The sequence below is a fragment of the Lepidochelys olivacea genome (assembly GCF_965140295.1).
Source record: "Lepidochelys olivacea isolate rLepOli2 genome assembly, chromosome: 1".
Taxonomy (NCBI): domain Eukaryota; kingdom Metazoa; phylum Chordata; order Testudines; family Cheloniidae; genus Lepidochelys; species Lepidochelys olivacea.
In genome coordinates this window covers 154,195,380-154,208,361 of record NC_140411.1, presented here as the reverse complement: position 1 = coordinate 154,208,361, position 12,982 = coordinate 154,195,380, and the positions used below count along the sequence as shown (strand labels likewise).

General features: G+C 47.9%; 1 protein-coding gene and 1 long non-coding RNA gene across 5 annotated transcripts in view; one reads left to right on the top strand and one right to left on the bottom strand.

The window, feature by feature from the left end:
* Nucleotides 1-7,454: 7,454 nt before the first annotated feature.
* MID1IP1 (MID1 interacting protein 1) lies at nucleotides 7,455-9,037 on the bottom strand. 4 transcript variants are annotated; one of them, XM_084628411.1, is made up of 2 exons: nucleotides 8,828-9,037; nucleotides 7,455-8,159 (listed from the first exon to the last, which is right to left on the bottom strand). In XM_084628411.1, the coding sequence occupies exon 2, from the start codon at nucleotides 7,979-7,981 to the stop codon at nucleotides 7,481-7,483; it is 501 nt and encodes a 166-aa protein (XP_084484537.1). In that variant the 5' UTR covers nucleotides 7,982-8,159; nucleotides 8,828-9,037; the 3' UTR covers nucleotides 7,455-7,480. The 4 variants fall into 4 exon arrangements, with proteins under 4 accessions (XP_084484537.1, XP_084484538.1, XP_084484536.1 ...); XM_084628412.1 differs by lacking the exon at nucleotides 8,828-9,037 and adding an exon at nucleotides 8,528-8,613; XM_084628410.1 differs by lacking the exon at nucleotides 8,828-9,037 and adding an exon at nucleotides 8,439-8,599.
* Nucleotides 9,038-9,878: 841 nt separating this feature from the next.
* LOC311520733 overlaps nucleotides 9,879-12,982 on the top strand; it is a 42,196-nt gene continuing 39,092 nt past the window's right edge. Inside the window, exon 1 of the long non-coding RNA XR_014711688.1 lies at nucleotides 9,879-12,072. This is a non-coding gene — a long non-coding RNA (uncharacterized lncRNA). The remainder of the gene's footprint in view (nucleotides 12,073-12,982) is intronic.

The following is a 12,982-nucleotide window of genomic DNA, read 5'->3' as shown; positions in this document are numbered from 1 at the left end:
TACACAGTCCCCACCAGTGCAGTGCCCGGAAAAGCAGCAGATTTGGCAGGTCTTATCATTCTCCAGACACTTAGCTAAAACAGCAATCAGCGGCATGCCAACAACTCGGGCCAAGAGTGTTTCGTCCATATCTGAGTAATGTGGGGATCTTTCATGCATGGATCTCAACCCCTTCTGCGTGGGGGACGAAAGGGAGAGGAGGTCGTGCACTGTCATATCACCTTCTCTCTTCATTTCTTGGACCCCAGTTAAGATTCTTTTCAGGGCTGGGATTAGGGTGGGAGGAACTGGGCAGGCCTGGCCAGCAACGGGCAGTCTATGACTGGGTGGGGACAGGCCCTAACTTGTATTACCTTTTCTGCCGGACCCTTTCACTTTAAGGAGCATCCTTAAACAGCAGTGCCGGGGGAGGAGTTAGGGCCTCTGCATAGTCAGCCCCAGCCTCCTGTGAGTCCAGGGGCAGAACTCAGCATTCCAGGGCAAAGGCTGGGGGAAGGGTTAAATTCCTCCCTATCCACCCCTCCCCCCACAGAATGATGTGGAAGAAATTCAAGGAGGAAGTCTTCACACAGCATTCCTCCTCACAGACTCCCTCCCCTGCAGCAGCAGGTAGGTCCGCAAGAGGGGTGGACCTGATGACATGCAAAACTGTGGATTACTGTGAATTATTACATTAGATACATTGCCCGTTTTCTCAACCTAAATACAATGTATAAGTGGGAAACTTTTAATAAACAGGCTGGTCTGCTCAAATAGTCATAGGTACCAGTTCTAGGACCGTAGGGCATAAGCAATGTGCAATATACCCAGCTTTTAACATGAAGATGCTACTGCAAAATAGCCCTGAGCAATTACAGAGGGGGTGGGGGGCGGAAAGGAAGAATTATTTTAGAATTATTTGTATGTAGATAATCCTAATAAAAAGATCCAACACTGTTTAATTAATACTATGACAGATCCTACAGACTTCACTAGACAAGCTCATTTAATGGCTGGTGATTTTAATACAGAGGCACCACCTGCTTTTTCTCTAATCTCTCGAAGGTTTTTATATACCATCTATTCTGCGAGCAAGCACGACACAAAAGCCCAGAACTAAAAGGTGTTTTTCTCACTCCATTACACTCGGGCAGATAAGTATGAACTTGTGTGAGGGGGGACTTTCTTTTTAAAGAGCATGGATTCTCGCAGACAGGTAGTAACAACAAACTGAGTAATTGCAAAGCAAAGTCATTTTTGCAAATGCCTTTTCTAAAGGGGTTTGTAACTTGATTAATACAATTAATTTGGACCTAAACTTGGCATGCCAGGCCTCAGTCCGAAAATGAATTACTTTACAAATTTGACACTAGTATTTTTGGACATTTCTAATTTTTCAAAGTGACAAACAAATGACCAAAAACCTCCGCAAAAATCCATGTGACCAATTGTGATTAATTTTGCCGTATTGAACTCTTTACTTGCACTCTGCCCAGATTTATGGTCTGTTATATCTCACCTCCTATTTTTTGTCTATATGTTATCTTCTTAGATAAATAAGTCCTTTGCGACATGGGCTGTATGCTTTGGCTAAGTCGCTAAGCTTTAGAGCACCAACCATGCTGCTGGCCAAATATAAATGATGTAATGTTAAAATCTGTAGGAAAGGGCTCTATGGGAGGAAATCTCTGCAAGGATCTTCTCACAGGATCATTTCCCACTAGCCCAAATTATCTCATCAGTGGGGAGGAAGATAGGTTTTTACTGTCCCTCTTTGCCTATGGAATAGGGTGCAGAGCCCTTCCTCAAACCTACCAGATACCCACTTGAGTGGCCAGGCCCATTTCAATGGAAGCCTTGTGTCTTGGCACCAGCTGTGGCCCATGGTGGAGATCCAGTTTCCATTGAAGCCAAGCTACCAGGGATTCACCTGGCTGCAGCAGGAGTGGGGCCTATGTAGAAGAGGTAATACCACCTCAAGCTATATTTGCTTTCACAAGCTAGGTCTATTGGGAAGGAGATGAGCCAATGATAGTCCTGCCCAGCTCTACCTAATCTCCATCCTTTGACCCTGCATGGACCTCGTACAGCATGGAGCACCCTCTGCAGGGTGTGGAAGGCATGAGGGTGCCATTGAGATGAGCCCTTCATTCGACACAGCAATGGCGAGAGCCACATCTGGCCCAACAGATGTCAGATTTTCCTGTGGGATGCCTCAGTGTTTCTAATCAAGGTTAGTGTCAAGATATTGGTTTCAGGTCATTAATCTGTCTCTATGTCAGAACTGGACATAGAAAGTATAATGTTTAGGCCCTTCTTTCCTTGATCGGTATTAGGGAGGGAAGAAGAAAACCTTATTGTACCATGTTCTTCTTATAAAGACAGGCAGCTGTTGAAGGCTTCTCTGGAGTTGGGGATGTTAGAAGTAGTCCCAGTGGAAATGGAGTGGTGGGCAGAGTGCCGGCAAAGAGATCAAAGCTGTGAAATAAATACACAGTTTATTCAATGGTTACGGAAATACAATTGACCCGTAGCTGCCATGAACATAAGTGGTATTTAGATTTTGCCTGTATCTTTAAAAGCAGGGAGAAAAATCAGATGGAAATTAACTACAAAAAACCTGTGCTAATGTAAAATGAATGCTGCAAATGTAAACACATAAAAAGTTAAATCTCCCATAGCAACATCAACTCTTTCACATCGCACATATTATATAGGAAGGTAAACACCTGACATCCAAAGTAATAATCAGAAGTAATATGTATGCAGCAGCTGATACTGTAAGAACCTTAACTGGGCTACTTCTTGACTTCTGTGTTGTTGCATTTGCAACCTTAGGCCCAAATTATGGCTATGTTGTGCAGGTGCACCAGATCGGGGAGAGGGCCCAAGAAGCCCTTTTCCCCATGCACACCCAACAAAGAAGGTAGCCATTATATAACTGCAGGGAAATGAGAGGCAGGGACCAGCTAGCAATGCAGGCAGAGCTAATGGCTTTATCGAGGGATTCGTCTGCATGGGGCAGGACATAACAGCAGAGCAGTTTTTCAAAGGCACAGAAAAAAACAGTTCTCAAAATGTTTCCACCGCTGCTAGTAAAGGCATATAATGCCACCAGCCACCACCACTTGGGTAGTGTGCTGCCTCCTCCAGTGTACCTCTGCCTCCCAGGAAGCATAGTTTTGCTCTTCACATTGTATTAACCTAAGTACTTGCACTCAGCATTTTATGAGAGTCCTACACTCTTCCATTCCCAATTACTTTCCTGTGTGCAGACTGGCATGCACCTTTGCCATCCCAACAGTTTACCAGCCAGGGGCTCATTGTGCACACTTGACAGAACTATACAATATGCTTTGTGAAATGTACATTTAATCCAACACAAAATTTCATCCATCCAGGACTGCAGCCCATGGCCGTAATGCCCTTTGGCCACCATATCCCCAGTATCCTCCAAGGATGTTAAACCAGCCCCCTGCTAAGATGAAGCCATGACTTCTCCAGCTAACTTTTGCCCTTTTGTGGCTTTATATGCAGAAAGGTATGATTTAGCACTTAAACCACAGTGGTGTACATACAACTCTCTCATACAACTGACATATTCCATGAACAATGCCTTGTAGTAGTTGGTAGACAGCATATATAGAGAGTTGCAACCAGTTTGTAAAGTATGCAAAGCGCTTTAAGACTTAATTATTACTCTACCAATATCTGAAATAGTTTACTTGGTTTATTTTCTTATCATCAGAGGTGAGTTAAAAAATACTACTACTTCACAAATTGTACCTCTTCTGGTTAAATAACAATTTTGTAGTTTTTTTTTTAAGCCTTTTCTTGTAAGTCATATCCTTGGAGAACGCTCCATTCACTACGTTGTTAGACTGCAGCTTTGAGGGAGAAACTTCTTAAAGGCAGATCCTGTCTGTAAGCATGATTTAATCTGAAATCAGAATTGCTTTATTGGCCCAAACTAATGGTTTATCTAGTCCAGTATCTAATCTCCGGTTTCAGAGTGACAGCCGTGTTAGTCTGTATTCGCAAAAAGAAAAGGAGGACTTGTGGCACCTTAGAGACTAACCAATTTATTTGAGCATATGCTGTAGCTCACGAAAGCTCATGCTCAAATAAATTGGTTAGTCTCTAAGGTGCCACAAGTCCTCCTTTTCTTTTATCTAATCTCTAGCATTTACAAATGCTTAATGCTTCAAAGGGTGATACAATGCCCAGTAATACAGCTAATTGTGCAACACGGTACCATTAAGGGAGATTTCTTCCCAATCAATTTATGGCATGAAGACTCAGAGTGGTGGACTTTGTAATTGTATCCTTGCTACTGAAATTTCAGATGTTATGATTTATATGTCATTTTAAAACATATTTTTAAACTAAGTTGTTTTCTTCAATAACATGACAACAACGAATTCCATACTTTGGACTTTGCATTGGAAAAATATTCATTTTTATCTATTTTTAAATTCAAAGACTTTTTATTTCATCAAGGGTGCTCTTTTACTTAAATCATATGAATAAGTAAACAGAAGAACTTGAATGGCTTCTCTACAGTCCTTTATATTATATACTCGTATATCACCTTAAGCTTTAAGGTTTTCTCATATGGAAACTTTCTACTCCCAAATACCTCTAATAATTTTCATTGTTCTCCCTCTGAACCTTTTCTATTTCTGTTATATTTTTTAGATGTGTCCAAAATTGAATGTAATATTCAAGATGAGAATATACTATCAATTTACTAATGGGTATTTTCTATTATTGTATTTGTAGTTTTGATCAGCACTATAAATTGAGTATACACTAAATCTTTACTGTGAGAGATTACAACTAATTCGGAATTAGATAGTTAAACTTAAAATAACAGGGCCTGTCTTTTTAATAAGCAATTTTAAACACAGATAGTGTTGTAGCCTTAAGATGGTTTATCTGGCAAGACTCTGATACAAAACTAGATAATAAAGCAGAACAAGTTCTTCCTCCAAAACTTCCAGGAGTACAAAATTTAAAACAATCCCAAGGCAAGGCATCGTTTACCTCATGTTTATCGGGCTTTGTTCACTAATAGAGAGCCTTACCACCTGAGAAGTTAGGAATCCCTTATATACTTCTCATTACCCCTGATATTTTTCCATGCACAACCCTATTGAGAAGGAGATACACTAGACTAGTAAAACAGACTGATTAGCAATGTTACTACTAAAGAGAGAGTTAGGTTAAAAAGCCAGTTATGTTTTCCAAGGTCTCCTCAGTTATGTCATTAATAAATACTTTGATTTATTAGGAACATAGGACCGGAAGGGACCTTCTAGTGCCCTGCTATACCAGTCATATAAGCTTGTTCATAAACTTATCAAACTCCATCTTTCAAACAAATTGGGTTGTCTGCCCTGGTCCCCAACTGCTCCTATTGGAAGGCTGTTCCAGAATCTCACTCCTTTCATGGTTAGAAACCTTCTAATTTCCAGTTTAAATTAGCACTGGAAGCACTGATGAACTTTAAAATACATTTTAACATTTAAACTGTTTACTTTCTTCACTTTACTCAACTTGGACAATGAAAACTGACCCGCTGGTATCAGTGTCTGGTTCTCATGCACTAGTACAATGTCACAGTGAGACGTTGAAAAGAGTGTTGGGGAATTTTTAAATCTAAGCAAAGGCGGTTTTTGTTTGTTTGTGCACATGCTGCATGGCAGTGTCGTTTTAAGTACATTTAAGATATATACAAACTATTAGCCTTTCTGAGCAAGAAAAAATTGAAAGTGATATTGTGCCTGAAGATTAAGTGTATATTATCACTGAACATAAGTATTTCATGACGTGAAAAGCAAAGCTGTTAACCCTATCTGTTTGTCATATGCACACGTATATTGTAATCGTAAGTATACTGTAATGTTACTTAGGACTTATTCAAGGGCAAGCCTTTACCAAACAATAAAATGTACTATGTGCTACACCACCTAATATTACATATATATGTAGAGAGAAAGAGAGAACTAATTACAGGGCCTATTACTTCAGCAAATGGGAAAAAATGCACAGAGAATAAAATCTATACCATTCTGGTAACATAGAGCTGGTTGCTAGTAACCATTAATGTATATTGTCAAATACTTTAGTTTAAACAGGGATTGACCTTTATATTGGTATACATACATCTTGACAGACTATTCTCACTCTGTTTAACAGTTGAAGTAACTTAAAACATATTGCGTAAGGTATATTTACTAGACCCATTTTTAGCAGTTTTGCATATGTTGGCTAGTCCTCACTAACAAATTACCCCTTTATATCCAGCGCCTTGTAACATAGCACTGGAAATACAATTTTAAATTCATTTAGAGATGCAATTAACATATTTAGGTTGTGTATGTGAATAATTAGTATTTAATGCAAGTAGGGAACAGGGAGTATAACAAAAAAAGTTAAGCCAATCTTAGTCAATACATTTGCTTCTTTATTTAGAATATACTCTACATCTGGATTAAAAAAAAGTTTTAAATAAGCTTCAGTACATGTACACTAATGGAACCCATCATCCGTCCAGTGATACAGGGATGTAGTTTAGTAAACTGGCTCTGTCCTGGGTAATAAATGGAATTTTTACAACAGTTTTATTATTTTCATTGGCTTATTTTCAGCCTCATATCAGCCAGCTATACAGCCAGCACATACAGGTACAAGTCATCAGTCTCCTTACTTAGAGGGGAACAATAATTCCTCACCCTGGACAGAACAAAAATTCGAATAAACTAATATTGATTAATGTACACCTTTCTCTGTTTGTGCGTTGGTAAAAAATAAGAGGCCTGCAATTCTACGATCATGCAAAGAAATCTTACACATTATATACACGTCTTTTATTGTTATAAAAGTAGTGCAAAACAGGAAAGAAAGAAGTGATGCAGTCTCCACTAGGAGGACGGCCGCCTCCGCCACCACACGCTCTCAGCAACTACTGGCCTCGGTCACCCTCCGTCATTCATTCTAAGCTCCCAGACTAGGAAACTGGATACACCCACGCCGCTTCGCTGCCGCCGCTGCGCAGGCAAAGATCCCCGCCGCCGTGCAGCGCATAGCTGCTCGCACACCCGGGCAGGATGTGCCCGCCATGCGTCACGGTCCCCTCCCCCTCCCGCTTGAACGTCCACCCGCCCCATGCACACGCACACACACACACACACACACGTCTGCCCCCCTCTCCCTGCCCCCCTCCTCCACGCTCGCAGTCCTTCATTCCCCCTCTGGCACGCGCCCCCACCCGCTTCCACTGTCACACACTCGCTCCCCGTCCATGCCCGTCCCATGCTCATCCCCCTCCATCTGCACGCGCGCGCACACACACACACACGCTCCTCGTCCCCTGGGCGCGCTCCCCTGAGCCCCTCCCTCCCTCTCTTCCCCCCCGCCCCCCGGCAGATAGGGATCCCTTGCTCGGAAGCACCCCCACCCACCCACCCACCCAGCCCATGCCAAGCCCTGCCCTGGCTCAGTGCCCCCAGTTGCTGAAGCCGATCTCCTGCTTGTATCTGTTGGTGAGCACGTTGGCCTTGCGGGTGAGTTTGGAGAGCACCGTGTGGAGTCCGCTCAGGTGATAATGGAATTGCTTCTCCAGATCCTCCTCCTCCACCGCGGGCTCCGGCAGGCCCCGGACAATGTCCCCGCTCAGCTTGTCCTTCTTCCGGCTGGCCTCCTCGGCGCCCTGCTGCAGCACCCCCCACTCGATGTCGTTGCGGATGGACTTGAGCAGCAGGTAATGGCTGTACATGTCCCTGCGGGAGAAGAAGGCGCCGGCGTCCCCCGGTGAGAGCTGGGGATCCCCCTCCCCGCAGCCGCCCCCCGAGTCCAGCTCCTCCAGCAGCAGCGGCACGTCCCGCAGCAGGCTGGGCACCATCACCGTCTGGTCCATGTTGTTGACGGCCCCGATGAAGCGGTTCATGGCGTTAAAGAGGGAGTGTTTCTGGCTGTAGGAGTCGCAGATCTGCATCATGTTGGCAGATGGGTGGGGTGCAATGCCAGTGATCACCGGGTGCCTGGGGAGCACGGACACAGCAGCTGGTTCCTTCTTCTGCCCCACCAAATCTCCTTGCAAGGGCCACCAGGAGCCAGGCCTTGTATCTCCAAAGCCTTCCCCCCGCTTGCTCGCTGCAACGCTCAAGGGCGGTTTGCTGGAATAGAGAAGAATAGATGCTGTTTAGATGGAAGGCATTTTGCGCCATGCGCCAACCCCCAGTTATCAGTACTTCCTCTTCCTACCCATAACCCTCTCTCAGAGCTTCACCTTTTTCTCCCCCTATCCTTCTGCAAACTCCTTCTTCACCCCCGTCCCCTTCAGCTCCCCGTTTTAATCCTAACCCCGCTCTGGGCTTTGCCTCCGATCTTTCCTCCTAACTCCGTGTACCTTCCAAGGCCGAGCCCTCCGTTCCTCCGCCCCCAAGGCTCCCTACCTCTCTGTGCAAATCTCCTCTGGCCTCAACCCTCTCCCGGTGGCCCCCTGCCCAATATCTCGCGGCATCCTTTATCAGCGCATCATCACCAAAGCCAGCAGCTAAGGGAGGCAACCGAGCTGCGTTTCGATTTCTCATTCAGAAGATGCAAGAGCAACTTCTTCCAGTCCACGCCCCACGGTTCAAAGAATGAGACTGGGGGATGGGGACGGCAAAGGGAGCGCCTCTGATGGCAGAAACACAATTCCTTGCAGCGGGAATAAATTAAAAGAGCCCCCTGTGAGCGTGACACGGCCACAGATCCATGCAAGCCGCCTCGGGAGCTCCCACGGCCATTCACCCCATCACCCGCTCAGATCAGGGGGACGCCGCAGGCAGCCCACACCCACCAAATGTCCTGTAGAGTCGAGCCTCACTGCCGGTTCTCTGGGTCTGGCTGCTGGTGTCCGGGTGTCCGTGCGCCACTGTGTCCCGCTGCGGCCGGTAGCCCTGCTCCCATTCCAGGAGGTGTATTTATAGCGTGTATGGTAAAATAAGGTGTTCCCAAGTGCCACCCCCTTGCAGTGCAGCAAGATAAAGGCGGCTCTGAGTGACCGCGAGTAATACCGGCTCCTGCTACAAGGGACGGGAAGGCGGCTCCGCCTCTCGCCTGACACCCATAAGGGGAGGGCGCAGCGCGCACCCGGAGGCAGATCCTGCCAGAGCTAGTGGCTGCGGGAGGGAAGCCGGGTGGGCGAGGTACCAGCTCCTGCTACAGCGCATCCCACCCATCACTCTACACCCCGGCCGGTGACGGGAAAGGAGCCAGCTACACAGCGGCGCGCAAACCCCTGTTTGCCTCAGGGCCGAATTTGGTCCTGTTTCCTCCGGATTGGATTGGTTTGTTATCTATAGCCACATCCATCCATGCCTATGTATAGGGACCAGCCGCTCCTGACTCAGTCCCGTAGGAGTCAGTGGGCAGAGCAGGACACAGCGCGGAGTGGAATGTTGACTCTCGCGCTGAATCAGTTCCGTATCGGCCGGATAAGCCATGCAAACAGTGGCAATGTGAGCCCAGGAGACAGACACCTCGGGCAACTGTCAGAGAGGCAGTTCGAGTAAGTACCCCAAGCATCCCAGCAGGATAGGTCTGGGCATTCGAAAAAGAAAACTCCCTCTGGTTCCCAGAGGGAACCAATTTAATAGAACACAATCTTCCTCCTCCTCCTTGCTCACACGAGGGATAGAGTGCAACATACCTTACGCCAGCTGCACCCAACCCCCAGGAGGAAAACCCCTAACACACTCAGCCTGGAATTCCACGCCTAGTCAACGAGCACACAGCATTCCCCAAACCATCCTAATCCTCCTGCTCTAACACAAAGCAATCTTACTTCTCCTCCCCAGACCCCGAAAGGAAAATCCACCCACCCCAATCTTCAAATTCCCGCCCCCCAACTCCAGAGAGAGAGTAACCCACCCATCTTTTTTTACGTACACCACTTAGCTACTCTGCAGATAAGCACTTTATACATGCCGTGTGGCTGGATAGACAGCCCCTCTCTCGAGACAATACCGACTTCAGACAGACGTGCTACCGTGCTTCAGCGATACTTGTGTACCTTGGTCCAAGAAAGAACTGGATTGTGTAACACACGCAAATCCTCCCCATGCCCAGAGAGACAGACTGTTACACCCAGCTTTAAATCTGTTTCCTAAACCTCAGAGAAGGGAGACTGTAAAACACCCAGTTTAAACTGCCTTTCGCTCCGCGGACCGTAATCCAAAAACAGGGAGTCTGGAACACACCCAGTTTTAAACCTCTTTCCCCACTGCCCAATATGTATGTTTGCACCTCAGTATGTGTCTGTAGCAGCAGGTTGTAACATGCCTGGTGGGAATGTATTTGGCACGGGTGATGATGTGGCTCGGCTCTGCTGCATTGTGGGGGAAGGGGATCGCAACGGGTCGGTCTCATATAGCGTAGCGAGCAAATCGGTGGTTTCGCACGCCCTAGCTGCATAGCCAGGCACGCCCCCAAGTGACACGCCGGCCCCGCATGCTGCTGCCTTTGAAGGGACTTTACAGCGAATGCGATTCCTCATATCGCGCTCTAAAGGGAGGGAGATGGAATCAGTAGCCCCACGGCGTGCACACGCTAACTCCTCTCCGCTGCTGATGCGCAGCCGGCGCTCTGGCCCCCGCATACGGAGGGGGTAATTAGCCGGGGAGGACACGGTTTACTCATCCGACTGGGATCCAGGAATGTAGTCCTTGTTAAACCGGTCTCTCTCGACCTGCTGTCGGCCTTCGCCCAACGGAGGAGATGGGAAGCGCTCCGCTCTCCCCAGCTGTGCCCTGAGCGGACTGGCTGACATTGGCATGCCGGTCACTGCCCCCAGCAGCGAGGGCAGAGCATTACAAAGCGCCGCTGTGCACCCCGAGACGAGGCGTTCCCTCCCGCCTGCTACTGCACGTTGCCCGGCTCCTGTCTACCTGCCTCCCTTCCCCCATCAAGCCCCTTGCTCTAGCAGCAGCGCTGCGCATTTGCAGCCAATCTGTCCAGCAACAGCCCGGCTTCCCTGCGTTGTCTTCTCCCAGCTGGGCAGCCCAGCCGCGGCTGCAACCGGAGCAGGCTGCACCGCGACCACGTGCACCGCCCTTCCCCCAGCCGGGCTGCAGCAGGCGCCGCGAGAGGAAGGGCATCTTAGGCCAGGCGCGCGACACGCCGCTCATTCCCCCCCCTCCCCGCGGGAAGGAGGCAAAACCAGAACGCGCGAAGGGAGGGGGCGGGCAACAGGCGCGCGCTCGACCCCGCCCTATCTGGCTCGCTGCCCGCGCCCGGCGACTTAGCGGGCTGCGCCGGGGCCGGGATCACCCCACAGCCTCACCTCCAACCTCAGCCAATCGGCTCGCGTTCCAGTAGCCGGGCTCCGCCGACATACCCTCGTAAGCAAGATTCGGCGGCAGCCAATCAGAAACAACACTCACCTCCCCCCCTCTCTCTGGCGACCCTGGTAACAGAGGCGGCCGCTGCAGGGACACGTGGGACGGAGGGAGATGGCCGTGCCGCGTTACCTAGACAACCGATCAACCACAACACCGGGCGGGGGCCACGAATGGGCGTCGATCCCGGCCCGGCGCAGGCAGGTCGCGGCGCCCCCGCCGCTGTGTCGCAGTCGCCCCGCCGTGGGAGAGTTCAGTGCCCTGGGTCGCAGGGAGACTTTGGTCCCATCCTTGTACTGCAGGCACCCCCTACATTTCTGCAAAGTCAGGAGCACGCCTAAGGCCCGCACGCAGCCCATGCACGCCTGGCCACAGGCAGAAAAGACACACAGCTCAGCAGAGCACTTGCGGAGAATGCACACACCCAGAAAAACAGCGGCCAAATTAAACGAAGACGTTGTCCTCTCTGACTCCTAGCCAACGTACAAAAGCCACCCTGAACTTTCCGGTGCCATCTCAACCGCAGGGACAAACGATCTGTCCGCTGCCAGGAAGCACTAGCAAGTCAAAAACTAATTTTTCTGGATGTGAGCCCACGGCTTGCAATATTCAAATTCAAGTTATTGGGAAGAACAGATGAGAAACGACAAGCTGGCATACTGCCATACTGGCAGATTACCCGTAGGCCACTGTGAAATGCACAAAGGTAAGGCAGAGTTATCAAACACAGAATGAGTGACCATAGACTACAGTGGAAATAGAGAGACACAAAGCACAGTGCAAACTCAGGGCAGAATGACTGTGCAACCTGTGAGACAGAGGAGAGCCTGAAATTCAACCTACATATGCATATATACATTTGGGATTTGGGATTGAAGATCATGGGAGAGACAGAAAAACCAGTCAGTCAGAAAGAACATGATTTCAACAGTACAATAAAATATATCTGATCAGCATGAGTAGCAGCAAGGCTCCCACACCCATCGTTCCAGCTGACCCTGCTGCTATTCCCTGTGCTGCTGGTGGTTGCCTGCATCAGAACTTCCATACTGAGTCGGACTAATGGTCCATCTCGTCCAGTATCCTGTCTTCTGACAGTGTACAAAACAGGGCAGTTGGAGTGATCCACCTTTGTCTCCCCCTCCTACCTTTTGGCAGTCAGCGGTTTAGGGTCACCCCCAAGCATAGGGTTGTATCCCTGACCATCCTGGCTAATAGCCACTGCTACTCTGAAACCTATCCTCCATGAAGTTCTCTACTTCTTTTTTGAACCCAGTTATACTTATGGACATCACAATAGCCCATAGCAATGAGTTCCAGAGGTTAATTGTGCACTGGGTGAAAAAGTACATCCTCTTGTTTGTTTTAAATAAATGGTCAGTTTTCACAACGGAGAGAGGTAAATACTACTGTTCAATATATTCATTAATGATCTGGAAAAGGGAGTGAACAGTGAAGTGGCAAAGTTTGTAGATGATATACAATTCAAGATAGTTAAGTCCAAAGCTGACTGCGAAGAGTTACAGAGGGATCTCACAAAATTGGGTGACTGGGCAACAAAATGGAAGATGAAATGCAACATAATGAATTTATATATATCTTGTATAGTCTGCCTG